Raw genomic sequence first — 19,846 nt, 5'->3', positions numbered from 1 at the left:
CTGGAAATCTTCTCTCTTGTCGCGAGGCAGGAGTTCCACAAACTGCTGGAGGGATTCCCAGAGGGCTCGGTCATACCGCCCCAACAAGGCCGTGGCACTCGCAGCCTTCATGGAAGTCGCCGATGTCCCACAAACCTTCCTCCCAGCTTCCTTGGCCTATCCTGGGGTAGAGGTTTTGGAGTCCCCTTAGGCGGCGTAGGTAGCGGAGGCAGAGACACCGACCTCGGAGGAGGAAAAGGCATCTCCGACCGAGGAGCAGGCCCACGTGGCGGAAGTGGTTGCCCTGCGGGAGGAAGTGGTGGAAGAGGAGGATTGATGGGAGGATCCTCTCGAGGTAAAGGAGGAGGAGGGTTCTTAGGCCGAGGTGATGTATAAACCACTGAGTACACCGAGCCCGGTGACTTCTTCGGGGGAGGGGACTGCGACTCAGCCCCTCCAGTAGGTGACCGCCATCTCCGGCGTCCTCCACCCGACCCAGCGTGACTTCTGGCGTCAGAAATCCTTCTGCGCCACTTAGGAGAGCTGGAAAGCCTTGAAGACGCCGACCTCTTTCTTCTCGACGTCGAGCGTCGCTTCTTCGGCGTCGAACGTCGCCTCCGCGACTCCGGCGTCGAACGCCGCCTCCGCGACGTCGAGCGCTTCTTCCTCGACGCCGACCTTCGCTTGCGCAACGTCGAACGTGCAGTCCTCAACGATGAGCGTCGATGCCTCCTCGGCGGCGACCGTTTGCCCGAGGTCCTCGAGGTCGAGGAGTCCCTCGACGCAGACCGTCCACTCGACGGCGACCGGCGGTGTCGCTTCGACGGCGAGCGCCAGTGCCTGTCAGTACTTCTTCGACGTCGATGTCTCGACGCTGACGACGACGACGACGACGCCGTCGACGGTGACTTCGACGGCGGCCTACCCAGGCCTTTCGACATCGCCTTCTCACGCCGTCTCGACCCGGAGCCCCGGGGAGACGGGGATCACACCGTCGTCATCCCTCTCGACGTCGTCGTCGAAGCAATCGACGTCGACAGAGACCGGGACCGTTTGCTGGGTTTCCTGCCTCTGGGGAGCCCCCCAGAGGCCTCAGCAGAGGGAGTCTTCCCAGCCTGCCCAGACCCACCTGCAGCCTGCAGCCGTCTCTCCTCTAGGCCTTGGAGCATAATCTTCAGCCTGTCCCTCAGGGTCCTTGATGAAAAGGTCTGACAAATGTCACATTCTTCAGGGACATGTGCTTCAGGGAGACAGAGGATACAGACATCGTGTGGATCAGTCTTGGCCTTCTTCCTTCCACATGCTGGGCACTTGTCGAAAAGAGCAGGCATTTTAGAGCCCTAAAAAGCCTGAACAGGAGTGAAGGGAAACACCAAGTACACAAACTGAAACACTTTTAGGCAAAAAAGTGCAAAACATTTCAATAAACCCTTGAAAAAGGGAGAGCTCAATGCACCAGGGTCCTGTTAGCAGGAGCCTTCAAAAAGAACTGAAAGTAAAAGGGACCTGCAGTGCATTCTGGGATACTGGGAGAAGTTCTGGTAAGTTCTCTTAAAGGCACAGTATCCTATTTAAGCCACATAATGGCAGCCTATGGGGCTTGTCTGTCCATGCCTTCCTCTCTATCATTCCAGAGGCTTTTACTGGTAGAGGCAAGTTTTTCTGTAGAAGAAACTGGGCAGGCTGTGCTGTTTGTGTGGTTGTTTTTGGTGGAATTTCTAGTTGAAGTACTGGACAGTGTAGCCTGTGGATATAGGCTGCATTATTTGTCTTTAAATTCTCTCTTAAGTGTCTTTGCAGTTCTGCATTTTTTGACAACTTAAGAGATTATTTTTGATTGCCGGGGTCCACGCACATGAGCGGGACTATTCACTAGATTATGACTATACACAGAGATCCCCTACTACAGAAACCTTGTCAACAAACCATCAGTGCAATTGCTCAATGCTTCCCAACTCATCAAATGTATGCCAGCCTCAGGGTCTGCCCAATAGCAAATACACCCAGATTTCAAAGGCTGACTTGGTTGATCGTTCAAACACTCTGGGGAACTGGAGAGTCCCAAATTGGTGCCCATTATGAAAAATAAGGGACTCTCCGAATTTTTCGCACATACATCCACGTATGTAGTGCAGACTTAGGTATCTTGAGCCTCAACTTTTAAAAAAATGTAGGGTTTCCGTATTTTAAAAGAAAATTAATTCGACCTTGTGGAACATCAATCAGCATTGCATCAAAAAGTAAGACTTTCAGTGATTTGTCAGTTCTGTTAGCCAACTGAAAGGCGTAACAAGCAAGCATATCTGGTAGTGCCAATACTCCGATTTCAAGCCTCCTATGCAGTTTTTTCCAGGATAACCTAGGGCCTTTGAATTCCCAAATAAAACCTCATATTCTCCCTTGGAGTTTTGCTATATCTTTCTTCTGAAAAACTAGCGGGATGGTAATAAAAAGAAATGTCACCTTCTGTAGAATAATCATTTTCATAAGGTTTACCCTTCCATAAATATTCAAGGGTAAGTTTGCCCATTTTGAGAGTAGGTCAATTACTTCCTGGCTAACTTTCTTCCAATTTGTTTTTGTAATGTCTTCACAATCTCTGAGTTATTAGCAACCCTAGATACCGTATTTGAGTGTTCGCCCTGTAGCTTGCCAAACCCTGATTCCAGTCCATGATCTCGGGTTTTTCCTGTGTTCACTTTATACCCGGAAATATGGCGAAATATCTCTGCTTTCCTCATTAGGTTAGGGATTGCGTTTTGCGGGTTACTCGTGTACAACATCAAATCATATGCATATATGCTAATTTAACTTCCAAATTATGTGATTTAAAAGGGAGTATAGTGGTATCTGCCCTTATCAAATTGGCTAGTGGCTCAATATATAGATTAAAAAGAAGCGGGGAAAGGGGGCAACCCTGCCTTGTCCCTCTAAAGATTTCAAACCAATCTGACAGCTTCCCGTTTATCAGCACCCTGGCTTTAGGACAGCAGTACAGATGTTGCACCGCCCTTACCATATTCAGTGGAAAACCAAAACTTAGCAAAGCCTCCCACACGTATGGCCAGTGTACCTGGTCAAAAGCTTTAGCTGCATCCACTGCCACTTTGGTCAAAGGTGATTTCTAAGCCTCCGTAATATCTATAGCTCCCAACAACTGAAAGGTCAATTCATTCAGCTGCCTCCCTGGGATAAAGCCTCTTTGATTAGGGTGAATAACCTCATGTATTGCCTTAGCTACCTGAGATGCTATCATTCCAGAGAAGATCTTGTAGTCTGTATTTAATAAGAATATCGGACTATATGAATCTACTTTCTGCGGGTCCTTATTTGATTTCAAATACAGGGTGACTGTAGCCTCTGACCAGGAATCTGGGACCTTCTTCCCACTCATATATATATATATTAAGCGGAAGATTAAATAAACGGCTGGATAGTAAAGCTTATGCCTGTGTCGGAGTCCGATTTTCTTTCATAAATCGGGAGTGGTTGATATATATATATATATATATATATATATATATATATATATATATATATATGCTGCTTTGAGTTGTTCCACCTCAGGATTTTGGAGATATATATATATATATATATATATATATCTCACTAAATAAGACTTGAAAGACAGGAATTACTGTCAATAATACAAAGAAAAACCTCCACTGGAAGACCATCCGGTCCAGCTGCCTTTCCCTTAACCATTTTCTTATACTGGGCTCTTATCTCCTCCCTAATAAAAGAGAGAGGGACCCCGAAACCAAAGGGATGGGGTTCCACAGTTGACGTTAGTCAGAAAGAAATTCCCTTTGGATAAGGTAACAATAGTACAAAAATACTTTCAAACAACCATTTGAGCCACCCATATAACACACAGAAGCAATGTAGACAGATGAAACCAACCATATATGTGAAAACACTCTAAAAATATTTTTAAATTATAAAAACAATTTATTAAGGATACATTACATAAAAACAGAATCAGAAAATGGGAAACACACAAAGACGGTTCAATAATCAATAAAAAACCACATTCAAATAAAAAGGAGTATACAGGGAAAAAGGATAGAACTCAATAAAAAAGAGAGCAGTTTTGAATTCCTCCTTAGTTTGTATTCCCAGATTCACTCCTTAGGCGTCGACGCGTTTCGGCGGAGTATTCATTTTAATCCGCCTTCATCAGGACAGTAATAGAGTTTCCCAAATAAATTCTCAGACACTAGATAAGTCTAACAGATATTGTAAGGGGTATTCGGCCTCCTTATCGTCAACTCAAGATATTCGTCCAGCGAATTCGTCTTTCTTTTATATATTAGGGAGACACTATTTAAAAATTGGAGGTATGAGGCGTAAATACGTCTATCTCACTCATCGAGTTCTCCAGCTGACTGGCTGGTAGAAATAATTAAAAAGCTAGTGCATGAGCACGCAGTAGTGAGGTATTCGATTCCCGCTTTCGTCTTATTAATCAGGCTTTTACACAATTTGTTACAGCGTGGGTTCGGGAGGTAGGATCCAAAGATACCCGCTGTACGAAGAAAACCTCTCTGTAAGCCCTTCTTTAGTCTTTTTAATCAGGTTTCTACACGATTGGTGTCAGCATGGGTTCAGGGAATATGATCCAAATATACCCGCTGTGCGAGGGAAACCTCTCTGTACGCCCTTGGGCGCTGTGGTCCCGGACGTCCTGCGTGCTTTTGTTCGTCTAGCTAGCCGGGAAGACGAACAAAAGCACGCAGGACGTCCGGGACCACAGCGCCCAAGGGCGTACAGAGAGGTTTCCCTCGCACAGCGGGTATATTTGGATCATATTCCCTGAACCCATGCTGACACCAATCGTGTAGAAACCTGATTAAAAAGACTAAAGAAGGGCTTACAGAGAGGTTTTCTTCGTACAGCGGGTATCTTTGGATCCTACCTCCCGAACCCACGCTGTAACAAATTGTGTAAAAGCCTGATTAATAAGACGAAAGCGGGAATCGAATACCTCACTACTGCGTGCTCATGCACTAGCTTTTTAATTATTTCTACCAGCCAGTCAGCTGGAGAACTCGATGAGTGAGATAGACGTATTTACGCCTCATACCTCCAATTTTTAAATAGTGTCTCTCTAATATATAAAAGAAAGACGAATTCGCTGGACGAATATCTTGAGTTGACGATAAGGAGGCCGAATACCCCTTACAATATCTGTTAGACTTATCTAGTGTCTGAGAATTTATTTGGGAAACTCTATTACTGTCCTGATGAAGGCGGATTAAAATGAATACTCCGCCGAAACGCGTCGACGCCTAAGGAGTGAATCTGGGAATACAAACTAAGGAGGAATTCAAAACTGCTCTCTTTTTTATTGAGTTCTATCCTTTTTCCCTGTATACTCCTTTTTATTTGAATGTGGTTTTTTATTGATTATTGAACCGTCTTTGTGTGTTTCCCATTTTCTGATTCTGTTTTTATGTAATGTATCCTTAATAAATTGTTTTTATAATTTAAAAATACTCTTATCTCCTCCTCCTTAATCTCTCCTTCTAAGACTTTCTGTTGCTCTATAGTTAACCGTGAAAGTATCGTCAACCCAAGCCACTCCTTTATGTCTTCTTGACTAGGTAGAATATCATCTCTATGCAAGTCTTTCATAAAACTACAGGCCTCACTACATATATCAGGATTAACGTCCAATACCTCTCCAGTTTCTCTACTAATCAACTCCCGGAATGTATTCCTTGACCTATCTGCCTTCGCCTTCCAAGCTAATAGTAATCCACAATTTCTCCATTGGCAAAATGCTGGAGTTTACTTGCCTTCCACCTATCAAGTGATTTTTTTATCAATCTTTGCCCGGAACGCGACTTGTAACCCCTCTAGCTCTTTACTTGGGCCTGTACTCTATTTAAATCCTCCATGGACGCCTTCTGTAATTCCCCTTCTTTATTCTTTATCTCTTTAATTCTATTCTCCCTTTCCTGCTTCTCCACTCGACTTTACCCTACCAAAATAGATTTTATGGCTCCCCTTAAATAGGCTTTAAAAGCAACCCATACTATACTTCCTTCTGCTGGGCCCTTGTTAACACTAAAGTAGTTCTCAGATTTTTCCCTCAAATCTCCAACTACATTCTTGAATAAAAAGAATCGCCCTATCTATAGTCCACCTTTTTTTCTCCTCTTTTTGATGATACCTCAATGAGAATACTACAGCAGAGTGATCAGACAGTATTGCTGGGATATGGGTCACCTCTACTACCTCCCCACATAGCTCCTGATCTAATAAGAAGTAATCTATACGGGAGTGAACTCCTGCATATCCTTTTTTTTTTAATATGCCATATATCAACTACATTAAAATCTTTCATAATGCACATCAATCTAAAAAAGTTTTCGGTGGGTTGGTATATTTTACTTTTGAAATCCTATCCAATCCTTTTTCAAAACTAAATTAAAATGTCCCCCTAATATAATTGGGGCTGTCGTCTCCAGTAGACAGGACTACAACTTTCCTAGGGAGTCTGGGTTATCGTTATTCGGCCCATAGTAGACTGCACACACTAAAGGTCTGCCTTTAACTAAAACAGTTGCCACTAGCCACCTACCCGAAAAATCTGATTCATACTTGACTAATCTTATTGCACAAGTTACTACTTGTGTAACAATATATCTGTAAGAGACATTAGTTAGTGATAGATTCCTTACCTTAGAATATCCCCAGGCGTCAGACTGGATCCAGGAAGTTTTGCTAGCAGTACCTCTGCGCGTCAGTAGGTGGCGTCCTGCGGCTCCGCATCCATCGCTGGCGTCCTAAGCATCGAGATGACGTCATGGAGACTACTTAGGCGCCCCCCCATGCATGCTGACGTCAGTTCTGTACACGACTTTCCGCGCCAGGAACGCAGAGCCATGCAAGAAACTGACTTCTGGTGCCATGAAACTAGGGCCCTGAAAGGGATGTCCTTAACCCTAGTAATCAGTTTGCAGAACGGGGAGGATGGGTGGGGCAGTAAGGAATCTATCACTAACTAATGTCTCTTACAGATTTATTGTTACACAAGTAGTAACTTGTGCATCTGAAAGAGACACGTTAGTGATAGATTCCTTACCTTAGAATAGATACTCCAGCAATACCAACCCCGGTGGTGGGTCTGCGAATAAGATGACACCAGAAAGTCACGGAGAACAGAACGGCCAAAGAAGCCGTCCCTCCGGACTTGACTGTCAATGCAGTAGTGCTTAGTAAACATGTGCAGCGAGGCCCATGTAGCGGTCTGACAAATGTTCTGCAAGGGAACGCCGCGTCTCAAGGCAGTAGTTGCTGCAGTTGCCCTGGTGGAATGGGCACGCAGCCCCACAGGAGGCTCCTTCTTAGCCAACGAGTAACAGGCCTTGATGCAGAGAACGACCCACCGAGAGATGGTCTGTTTGTGCACGGCCCGACCTTTTTTGGCGACCACGTAGCCAACAAAGAGCTGGTCATCCACCCGGAACGGTTGTGTGCGGCTCAGGTAGAGGGAGAGCGCACATTTAGGGTCCAGGTGGTAGAGCCTCTCTTCCTCTCTGGAAGGATGCGGAGGTGGAAAGAAGGTGGGCAAGGTAATGGTCTGTCCGATGTGGAAGGGCGTGACAACCTTCAGTAAGAAAGAAGGACGGGTCTTTAGAACCACGTTGTCCGGTGAACAGAAAAGAAAGGAGGTTTAGAAGAAAGAGGCTGGAGCTCACTCACTCTTCTAGCAGAGGTGATAGCAACCAGGAAAGCAGTCTTCAAGGTGAGAAGACACAGAGGACAGTTATAAAGGGGCTCAAAGGGAGTGCATATCAGATACGTCAAGACAAGGTTTAAGTTCAATTGAGGCATGATGAACGGCACAGGAGGAAAAGTGTGCGTAATGACTTTCAGAAAACGGTTAACAACCGGGGACTTGAACAGGGAAGGCTGATCTGGAAGCCGTAGAAAGGCGGAGATGGCAGAAAGATAACCTTTGATAGTGCCCAGAGCAGAGCCCTGCTGGGCCAAGGAAAGAAGGAACAGCAGAACTTCAGAAAGAGGGGCAGAAAGGGGATCCACAGACTTGGTTGTGCATCATGCCACAAACTTGTTCCACCTGTCGATTTATACAGTTTTCATGGAGAGACGCCTGGCTGCCAGAAGGACATCACAAACTTCGGGAGGAAGATTGAAAGCGGTCAACTGTCGCTGCTCAATCTCCACGCATGAAGGTTGTGGCTGGACAGGTTCGGGTGGGGGACCGTCCCCGGCTGCTGCGACAGAAGGTCCTCCCGAAAAGGCAGCCGGATCGGGGGATCGATCACCATGTCGAGTAGCTAGGGATGCCAATATCTTCATGCCCAATCCGGAGCCACAAGGATGACTTGGGCCCGGTCGCGCCAAATCTTCTTCATCACTCTGGGCAAACGTGGTATAGGCAGACAGCAGCTCTACTCGCAATGAAAAGCGTTGCCGAGTGAGTGCCGCCTTGGAAATTCCAATGCGCAGAACTGATGACATTGCGTGTTCTCTACGGTGGCGAATAGATCTAACCAAGGCTCTCCCCACTGCTGAAAGAGACCGTGCGCCACGTCAGAGTTCAGACGCCATTCGTGATCAATCAAGCACCGGCGGGCTGAGTTTGTTCGCCCTAGCGTTAAGAGAACCTGCCAGGTGTTGAACGACCAGGGTAATGCCTTGATGACCCAGCCATATCCAGAGGCGCAGAGCCTCCTGATATAGTGTCCAGGACCCCACCCCGCCCTGTTTGTTGCAATACCACATGGTAGTGGTGTTGTCCGTGAACACCTGCACCCCACTTCCCCGGATAGAGGGAAGGAATGCCTTCAGTGAAAGTCGGATACCCCAAAGCTCCGAAAGGTTGATATGGAGTCCGGACTCCGCCGGAGACCAGAGGCCTCTGATCTCCGCCTCTCCCAAGTGGCCACCCCATTCAAGGAGGGACGCGTCCGTCACCACTGTGTGCTCCGGTTGGGAAAGGGAGAGGAATCTGCCATTGACCGAATCGTGATTCGTGAGCCACCACTGCAATTGTCGTGCGGTACCCTCAGAGATCTGGACGTGATCGGACAGGTTGCCCTGGTGCTGTGACCACTGGAACTTCAGGTCCCACTGCAGAGCCCGCATATGCAACCTGGCATGTGGTACCAGTAGGATGCAGGAGCTGAAGGGTCATCCTGACCGAAACCCGGGATAGAGGCTGAAAAATCGGAATCATAGCCTGAATATCGCGGACTCTCTGTTCGGGAGGATAAACCCGAAACCGCGTCGAATCCAGAACTGCTCCAATGAAGGGGAGCTTCTGAGAGGGACTCAGGTGCGACTTCGGCACGTTGACGGAGGACCCCAGCAAATGCAGGAGGTCGGCCATAGTCTGGAGGTGGATGACAACTGCCTGGGGCGAGCCCGCCTTCAACAACCAGTCATCGAGGTAGGGGAAGGCTGACACCCCTGACCTGCGCAGATGAGCTGCGACCACCGCCATCACTTTCGTGAACACCCGAGAGGCACTGGAAAGGCCGAAGGGGAGCACGGCAAACTGAAAATGCTCCCGGCCTACCGTGAACCGCTGGTAACGTCGGTGGCTGGCAGGACAGGGATGTGAAAATATGCCTCCTGCAAGTCCAACGCTACCATCCAGTCTCCAGGGTCGAGGACAGCAAGGACCTGAGCCAGAGTCAGCATCTTGAATTTCTCCTTCCGGAGGAAGCGACTGACATTCCGAAGGTCCAAGATGGGGCGCAGGCCCCACCTTGTCTTTCTTGTAGTAGTGGGAATAACAACCACTCCCTACTTCTGACCCAGGAACGCACTCGATGGCCCCCTTAGCCAAGAGGGCCGCGACTTCCTGCTGGAGAAGCACCAAGTGATCCCCCGACATGCGGTGGCACTGAGGTGGGATGGCTGAAGGGAAGGACTGAAAGGGAAGGGGATAACCCCGTGGATGATCTGCAACACCCACTTGTCCGATGTAATATTGCTCCAGTGGGGGAGGTGGTGGCGGATCCTGCCACCCACCGGCATGGGGTGCTCCACAAAGCTTGGCTTAGGAAGGTTTGGAGGTCGAAGCAGCAGGGGTGGAAGTGGACTGACCCTCACGCTGATTCCCGGCGGAAGCCGTGGCGGTGCTGAGGCTGGTTCTGCGCAGGCTTGCTGAAGGAACGTGTCTGAGAGCCCCTGCCGGAACGAAAACCAGGAGTGGCCAGGCTCTTTGTAGACAGACCCAACGACTTGTCCTTGGCCCGCGAGCCCTTAAAACACTCCAGTGCACTGTCGGCCTTATCGCCAAACAGGCGAGTGCCATTAAAGGGCATGTCCATGAGCAAACTCTGGACATCGGGAGAGAACCCAGTTGAACGCAACTAGGCGTGGCGACGCGGCGCCACAGTCGTACAAATCGCCCTGCCCAACGAGTCAGCGGTGTCCAAACCACACCGAATGGCGAACTTAGCCGCATCCTTACCCTCTGTAACCGCTTGGGAAAGAACAGCCTGAACTTTCTCAGGACACTGAGGCAATACCTGAGCCACAGTATCCCACACCACATGGGAATAGCAGGCGGTGTTCACCGACTGCAGCCCCAAGCTGGCCGAGGAGAACAACCGCTTACTGAACTGTTCCAGCTTCTTAGAGTCCTTATCCGGAGGAGCCGTGGGAAAAGCACTCTGCGACGTTGAGGCTTGGATAACCAGACTCTCAGGCGTCAGATGGGTGGTGAGGAAGGCAGGGTCACCAGGCGCCGGGCGGTGATGGCTGGCGACATTCTTAACCACAGGAGCCCCTGTAGCCGGCCCCGACCAAGTACCCCACAGGACGTCGGTGAGGGTTCTATACTTACACGTGGAGAGATAGAGGAACTAGAGCTAAGGCCAGGATTAAGACTAGTACTAAGACTAAGGCCAGGGCCAGGGCTAGGGCTAGGACCTAAACTGGGGCTAGCTGCCACCCTCACGTTTTCAGCCGGCTGCATGTCGTCACTCAGGGGTAATCCAGCTAATAAAGTAAATCTGTTCTCCAAGGGAAGTGGAGCTGTTTGCATCTGCTTCATGGATTTTTCCCCTTTGTCTGTGTACCTTCACCATGCTCCATTATTTTAAAATATGACCTTAAGGTTTTACAGGAGCCCATGCTACCTTTAGACCACAGCACCGACCCTTCAACGCTTTCTTTTCAGGGGAGACTGCAATTACTCCCTTAACTGCCTGCTCCCTGACCTCCCCACCACCTTTCCCTCTGCTTCTAGCCTCCGGGAGCGAACTCAACTGATACCGGCTCCTCACTCGCGTCTCAGATTCTGTTGATGCGTTTTCTGTAGCAATTTCAACCCTCTGCACTGAACATGGCTCACCTACAGATTTTAATAACGTGGGGTTGATCTTTTCACCTTTACCCCTGCCTCCAATAACGCTAACTTCGCAAATTTTACTCTCTCCCCTTAAATCATGGACTGATTCTGTAGCATTAGCGGGAGACTCTTCCATCGACCTCGGTGCCTTCCGTGGCCCTCCCCGTACCTGTAAGCTTTTCGTCTTCCCATTCTTACTTCCAATGATCTGCAACACTTGAGAGTCTACTCGCGTGCTTTGGAGCATGGGTATGATCTGAGCTTCCTTGCTACCGCAAATCTCCACTGTATTCCCGGCGTCTCTCCCCTGTGCCGGCTCATGTCCTGACCTTCCTCCTCCCCCGTCAACCCGGTAGCGAAATGCCACAATCACCGCCCTAGTCTTCCGCAGGAAGCCTGCTGCTCGCTGCCAGACCCCATGTTGCGTCTCCACAATCGGACCAATACGTTCTGGAGCTAAGGTATGTATTCAACACGAGATATTATTTTTCGGAATATTTCTCAACACACATCTAAAGCGCTGGACAAAAATCTTAGTTGCACATCTTTCCCCCGGGAGCTCCCGCTGAAAAACATACCAAGAATGAGTTTTACACTGATTCAGAAATGAAGGAGTTGACCTAGGGGAATTTTTAACACACTGAAAGCTTTTGGAAAGAACACGCTTGACTCTGGAGCCACTCATTAGGTTTCATTCAAAAAGTAAATGCCCACTGATTCCCCACACTATGCTACCATTAAGCCCCCCTACCCACCTTGTAGCTCTCATCCCAATCTTACTCCTCATTTATCTCAGCCCCTTAGCCTGTGCCAAATTAGTATAAAGATAGATTAAGGAACTTACTTTGTCTAACTTGGTGCGTATGTTATGGCTACTGTGAAATTTTGCTAGACTAGTGCTGTTTAGGATAGGGAAATTCACTGCTAATATTGATGGATTATTGCGTGTACTGCATTCTACATACATTTACCTCTGTGATGCTATGCTGATTTAGATTGAATGTTACAAAAATAGAAATAAAAGAATTTATGCAAAGTACAAACGCAACTAAGGACACTCTTAGAGCACGTTACCTCATGTCTAAACAGCATGAGAGAGATTTAGAAGAGGAGAAGTTAACGCAGGATTTTTCTTTTAAAAATCTCAGGAATTCTATGAAACGAACAAGGAGGGGCGATCTCTGAGGGGTTTACCTATTGGTTCCCAATTAGACAGAAAAGATCACAAAAGCTCACATAACCAGAATGAATCCTTCACAAATGAGATATGTGCAATCAAGTTGAGGCAGATTCTAGTGGCATGATCTCGGGCCTACGAGTGTGGTGATGCATGGCTCAGTTATTTTCTTTTCACCTCTGTAAATACGAGTCTAAAATTCTGTCACAGTAAAGCACAACTGAGATTAATGAACGAAGAAAAGCACTTTCATAACAGGGAAAATACATAATGTATTGAAATTAGGGCACAATCAAAATATGGAATAAATATGACGCAATATTATATCCAACTATGGGATGAAAATACTTACCCGGCCCATCAAAGGGAACAAGAAAACGTGGAACTTTTTCTGAAGCTCCCAAAGGTATAAGATACATATCCTTCACTTGCCGCATGTTATTAGCAACTACACCATATCGCTTTCTGCTGCTAAAGTATGCATACAACAAAGTATATGAGATTTGATCCTCTTCAGTCACAGGGCAGAAGCGTATTAAACATGTTTCCTGTACAAAGAAAAATAATAGTCAAAATCTAGATTACGCTATTTTTCAATGTTTCTGCAAAATATAGGATAACAACAATTTCTGCAAAACTGGACTGTAGACACTTAGTATTTCAGTTTGAAAAGTAAGTATTTCAGTTTGGAACGTTCAAGGGCACTCACTGAATACATGGATACAGGATTACGAAGAACTAAGTTTGAACTAGTTGAGAACTAAATGGAGTCAAAATGTATGTGTAAACTTATTTCAGTAGTGCAGTTTTAATAAGAATAATACATAGAATTAATGGAATACTAAGTTGCATACCTGTAAACAATAATGCAACAAACTTTACAGAATCACACAATGGTTTCATGTTCCTCTGAGATCGAAGAGAATTTGGATTCCAAATAAAATATGATGCTGTTGGATAAAAATGTACCATTGTCTTTTGACATCGTTAAGTTTATGAAAATTTTGCCCTGGCACATGCCTCTTAATTGTAGTAAATGTGGCTGCCTGTGTCATATGCAGGTGAAAATTTGGGTAGGCAGAAGCTTAGTTAAGCATTCCCCTAACCAGCTGTATGACTTTCTCCCCATACATACCCCCAGAGCTTGGGGCTCGTGCGGGACTGCTCACATCTAGGGAAGAATGTCAAACAATGTCAGTTAGCTCTCTTCAGGGGCAGGGCAAAGGTCCTTCTTTCCAAACATGAAAACTCCCAGGATTGCCCTCATTGGACGATAATGTGCAGCAAGGAGCAGAGGTAGCTTTGGTTGTTTTGCCCCAGGTATACGAGATGAGCCTTTGACAACACTATCCTTCAACTACTTCCATAGCAGGAGCGAATGATTTTAGCAGTAGTCAATTTTTATCGTTCTTTTAAAAGGTATTACTTGATGACTATATGTACGTATTGCTATTTTTATAGTGCAAAACTATCTAAAATGTAACATATGGATATTACTTGAGGAATGGGATATGATATATAGGACTGTGTACATCAAGCGGGGACTACACAAATACAATTCACACATTATACTACATTTTCGTTTGAACACAGAGATTAAATGATTTGCCCAGAATCACGTGATGTTGAGCCAAGAGCGGAGACTGGGATTCAACCTGGGTCCCCAAGTTCCAAAGTTGGCAGCTCTAACTGCTAAGCTACATCTCCTTGACGGTTCCACAGTAGCGTTAGTATAGGTTGCGTGTCTGAAATATTTTGTACAGCCAACATAAAATTCTCCTCCTCACTGTCAGTCATGCAGTGCTTGAGGTAGCCTAGCATGAATCTCCCAGTCGGCTTTCCGCCAAGCGGCCAAGTCCCTGTTTTCTGCACATCAACCAGGTTTAATGTGCTTAGTCACACCAGCTGGTCAGCCTCTTTGGGCAATAACTCAGGGGGGGCTGTCAGCCTTGCATCTTTCTGGAGTAGTGGAATACATGAATCAAATAACACTTTTTTTAAAGGTAGTATAGACTGCATTATGCACTAGGAAGCAGTCTTTGATGCTGGGTGCAGCCATATCCTTAAAAAGGAACAAAGAAAACATTTGGAAATGAATTATGTTACTTACCCTGTAAGCATCTGTTCTTGGCATGCAGAGCTGTCGATTCCTATGCTTTACATACTCCAGCCCTCTAGTGTTAGTTACAGATTTTTCCAAGTTTTTTTTTTTTTAAATAGTCTTCTCCAGTAATGAGGTATGGAGGCGGATATTGAACCCTGGTCCCGGGCCAGACCTCTGCATCAGGGTCTGCCGCTCTAACCATTTGAGCCACACTTCTTGGTACCTAAAGTACCATATACTAGGGACTCACAAGGGTAACCCAGTAACCAATCTGGTGTGTACCTAATGTACAGGTAATCAATTTAGAGAGAGAACAGCCAGGCTGTGGTCCTGATTGGCAGGGTTACAGCCAGACTAAAGTCGATAAACCAGTGAGACACAGCAAAAAGTGGGGGTCACCATAGGAAGCAGATCCTACTCTCCTACACAACCCCCCCCCCCACGTCCCCACGCAGGGACATTAAACTACCCTTGACCAGTTGAGTCTTCATGTTCTAAGTGGAAATATCTGGAGAGTCCATCTGCATTGGCATGATTACTCCCAGGTCTATGTTCCACTGTATAGTCCATCCCCTGTAGGGAAATGGACCACCGAGTTCCCGAGTGAACTAAGATGGCGGCCTGAGTTTGGCTAAGAGCAGCAGCGGGCGGCTTCCCGGGATCGCCGCGGACTCCGTGAAGGACTGATTGTTGCATCGGATCACTGGGGGCACTGGTGCTGTGCTCCAGATCGAGTACTGTAGGTCTTTTGACTCCGTGGCTTATGCGGGACGCCCTGCCCTTTCTTGCCGGACTCTGACATGGCTGCCGCGAGGCCTCTTCATGGCGGTGCGTCGTCATAAGCATCTTTCTTCCCTGCAAGTAAATGCCTGAGCCCCCAGGTAGAGCACGTCTGAGGGGAGATATGGCGTTTTGGCCTCTCTGTTAGCCATAACGCTGCCGCCAGAATAACGGTGGACTCTAGGACGGGGAGTCCTCCTCTTCCATACCCTTCGGCACACACGACCCCTTGGGGAGTCTACCTGCAGACGCGCAGTTGGATTGGTCCCGGAATCTGTTGCCCCTGTCGTTGCACGAGGAGTTCATGATAAGTCAGGAATCACGAATCCCAATTCAGATGTTTTGTATGCCGACCAGAAGTTGCCTGGTCATGTTCGATACAACCTGCGGCCCGGAAACCGACACAGTACCCCTGATGAAAATGGTAGGAGATAGGGAGAAACTTGAGCAATAGGGCATTTCTAGACTAGTTCGGGGGTGATGAGCGAGACACTGGACTGAACACGTTGAGAGCTGGAACATTGTATTGCTTTGTTCAGAAAGAAAGACTAAGAAAGCCGAAAGGGAGCCCTGGTTGCAACTGTTTGAAAAAGTCAACGCAAGGATCTGTTTCCTTATTGATGAATGACAGGAGCCTGCCTGTGAGGTTCTAGACGGACACAGGAAAGAAGTACCCTCTAGCAGGTTGGACTGCGTCCCTTAGTGTAGTTTGGACTTTTAGTTAGAATGTATCCCTTTGGTCATTTTATTCCTGAAGAGGAACGCCCCCTAGCTCCTCGATATATGCCTACTTATGTCCCTATGTTTTCTTCTTGGACAACACGTGTGAAAGTTGCTTTTGTGACTACTATTGCAGTTCTTTTTATCATAATAATGGGTGTATTTTTATATTTAGAATTTCATCATCCCATGCATACTGTACTAGGCACTTCTACCCCACCGACTGAGCATTTCCTTACTTTGGCCCCTCATAAGGAAAGGCATCACCAGACCTATGTTAAAAATGTATTTGTAGAGATGTTGCATCAAATCCATAGCACTACCAATACGACAAATTGTTGGGTTTGTGGCCTGCTGCCATCGGTAATGCATAGACATGATCTTTCTATTTCACTGCCTTTATCTTATTTGGGAAGCTGTGAGGCCTGGTTTAAATTGTTGTCGATGATGTACAAGCATTACATGATAGATTCATCTCGGTATTCCGAAAAGGACTACGAGATGATCCTGGCCTATATAGAAGTACATCAGGGGTTCGATTCACAGGGAAACAACGGAGAACGATCACTTGACCCTAATGCTTGTATGAATATATCCTCTTCGCTGCGGCGGCTATTCCCAAGAGAGAGCCCAAACCACAGCAAAGGCCTCCCTCTCAATAGCTGACCAACATTTCTCTCTAGGGGTCAGTCTACTGCTAAAAAAAGCTACTGGCTGGTCCTGACCTTCATCATTCAATTGTGACAGCACAGCCCCTACCCCCAACTCATATACATCTGTTTGGACAATGAATTCTTTGGAGTAGTTAGGACTTTGCAGAATTGGTGCAGTGCACATGGCCAGCTTCAGGTCATCAAATGCCTTTTGAAAGTTAACTGTCCACTGGACTTTCTTAGGCATTCTTTTGGAAGAGAAGTCATTCAGGGGTGTCACAATGGATCCATACCCCTTGACAAATCTCCTATAGTACCCAGTCAGGCCCAAGAAAGCTCTGACCTGAGTCTGGGTGGTTGGAGTAACCCAGTCCATTATGGTCTGGATTTTGCTCTGCAATGGTTGTACCTGGCCTCCACCTACAAGGTGGCCCAGGTACACAACCTGACTCTGCCCTATCTGGCACTTAGTAGCCTTGATAGTTAGGCCTGCTTTTTGCAAGGCCTCCAAAACATTTTTCAGGTGGATCAGGTGCTTTTCCCAGGTGGGGCTAAAGACAGCAATATCATCTAGATATGCTGCACTATTGTCTTCCAGGCCTGTTAAGACTTTGTTCACCAACCTTTGAAATGTGTCAGGTGCATTTTTCATACCAAAGGGCATTATCACAAATTGATAATGTCCACTGCTGTCTTTGGCTTTGCATCATCAGCTAGCCTGATCTGCCAGTAGCCAGCTGTTCGATCAAAGGTGCTCAGAAATTTGGCAGAGGCCAACATATCTATGAGCTCATCTGCTCTGGGTATTGGATGGGCATCAGTTCTAGTGACTGCATTGAGACCTCTGTAGTCAACACAAAATCTTATCTCTCTCTTACCACCCTGGGTGGGAGGTTTTGGTACCAAGATTACTGGACTAGCCCAAGGGCTATCTGAAGGTTCAATTACTCCAAGATCCAACATTTTCTGGACTTTTGTCCTGATACAGTCCCTGACATGATCAGGTTGCCTGTAAATCTTATTTTTAACAGTCAGACTGTCCCCAGTGTCAACTTCATGAGTGTAGTCTGACTTCGAGTCAGTGAAAACATATGTCTAAACTGATTTAGAACTTGTCTGCAATCAGTTTGCTGCAGTTTGCTGCTGATCAGTGAGGCTACCTGCCAAGGCTACTCCATCAACTGATTCATCATCAGGGTTCTGAGAGAGCAGGTCAGGGAGAGGGTCAACCTCTTCCTTCTGTCCTTAATCAGTAGCCATGAGCAAGTCCATGTCTGCCCTGTCAAAATATGGTTTCAATCTGTTGACATGAAGCACCCTAAGGGGGGATTCTGGGAGTTCCAAGATCTACCAGATAGGTAATTTCTCCCTTCTGTTCAACAATAGTGTGGGGGTCCACTCCACTTGTCTTGGAGAGCTGCTGGGGCCACAGGCTCCAACACCCACACTTTCTGTCCTGGCTGGTAAACTGTCAGTACAGCCTTTTGGTCATGCCAGGGTTTCTGTAATTCCTGTCTAGCCTCAATGCTTTCAGTTGCCTTTTTTATGTACTCAGCCATCCTGGAGCGGAGACCAAGTACATAGTCCACAATATCCTGTTTGGGGGGTTTGAGAGGTAACTCCCATCCCTCCTTTGCCAGGCAAAGTGGTCCTCTGACAGGGTGTCGAAACAGACGTTCAAATGGGCTGTAGCCAACCCCCTTCTGAGGAACCTCCCTGTATGCAAACAAAAGGCAGGGTAGCAGGATATCCCATCTCCGCCTGAGCTTTTCGGAGAGACCCTTAATCATACCCTTTAAGGTTTTGTTGAACCTTTCAACCAAACCATTGCACTGTGGATGATAGTGTGTGTTGAACTTATAGTTGACCCCACATTTCTTCCACATTGCAGTCAAGTAGCTGGACATAAAGTTTGCACCTCTGTCAGATACTACCATCTTAGGCAAGAGGAATGTCCCTGATATCATACTCAGATGACACCCAACTGGTGATCAGCCTATCCAATAATCCCAGTCAAGACAAACAAAAATTTAAAGAGGATACCGCCGCCATAGCGGAATGGGTGACAACTGTTTGCAACTGAATTCCACCAAATCAGAAATCCTCCTGGTGGGCAAAGATTTCCATCTTTGGACAAATGAATGGTGGCCTTCGGCATTGGGTAACCCTCCTGACCCCAAACCCATGGGCTTTATATTGAATAAATATCTGAACTTTGAAATATATGCTAAAACAGTGGCCGGGAAATGCTTTGGGATACTCCGTGGCCTGAGACCGATTTTGGGACTTTTTGATGCCCAGACACGCCAGTTGATTTTTCAAGCCTCTAGTGTGGTTCTTCTCGGATCAAATAAATCTGTGATGAGGAGATTGCAGCGGGTCCAGAAAGCGGCAGCATGTGCCATCTTTGCCCTGCCGAAATTCAGCCACGCCTCTAACCTCCTCTACCGTCTCCAATGGCTGCCCATTGAGCAGCTGTGCACCCTGTACACTCCAGCACGCGCGTTGCGCTCAGCAAACCAGTGTCTTGCACGCACTCCTCGTATACGTAAAGCGAGATCTGGCGGCCGCTCTTTAAGACGACTGGCTCCCACACTCTGGAATTCCCTTCCTCTCTACATCCGCGCCGAGCAGGATTATAAGATCTTTAGACGGCATGTGAAAACCTGGCTCTTCTCTCAGATCTAATCCCTGCCTAAGTTCTGCGCTCTGTTCTGCTTCAGCGCTGGGACGCCTTTTTGCCAAGGCAGCCATGCGCTCTATAAATACTCTAATCTAATCTTAGGAAACCCCACTCTTGAGAACACTCCCAAGAGGGCTCTTGCCACAACAGGTGTTGTAGTGGTCCTAAGGGGAATAGCTTATGGGTACCTAGTGGCATGATCCACTACCACTAGGATAAACCTGTGCCCAGATGCTGTCTGAGGATCCATTGGTCCAACAATGTCAATCCCTACTCTTTTCAAAGAGAACCCCCACCACAGGTATTAGGGGGGCCTTTGTAGTGCCACCTGCCTTATCACTGGCTTGACAGGTTACACAGGAGCGACAAAACTCCTTTGTGTCTTCAGACTTGTGGGGCCAGTGAAAGT

The 19,846-nt window shown here is 47.0% G+C and overlaps 1 protein-coding gene across 2 annotated transcripts in view; it reads right to left on the bottom strand.

Moving 5' to 3' along the window:
* Positions 1-19,846, bottom strand: part of PHF3 (PHD finger protein 3) — a 716,139-nt gene that overhangs the window by 121,240 nt on the left and 575,053 nt on the right. For both annotated transcript variants that reach the window (XM_078648001.1, XM_078648002.1), the window contains exon 15: positions 12,850-13,045. In XM_078648001.1, coding sequence (XP_078504127.1) covers positions 12,850-13,045 — 196 coding nt within the window. The remainder of the gene's footprint in view (positions 1-12,849; positions 13,046-19,846) is intronic.

The sequence above is a fragment of the Lissotriton helveticus genome, chromosome 6 (assembly GCF_964261635.1).
Source record: "Lissotriton helveticus chromosome 6, aLisHel1.1, whole genome shotgun sequence".
In the NCBI taxonomy this organism is placed as follows: domain Eukaryota; kingdom Metazoa; phylum Chordata; class Amphibia; order Caudata; family Salamandridae; genus Lissotriton; species Lissotriton helveticus.
The sequence above is the reverse complement of the archived record's forward strand: the minus strand, read 5'-3'. Positions and strand labels throughout refer to the sequence as shown.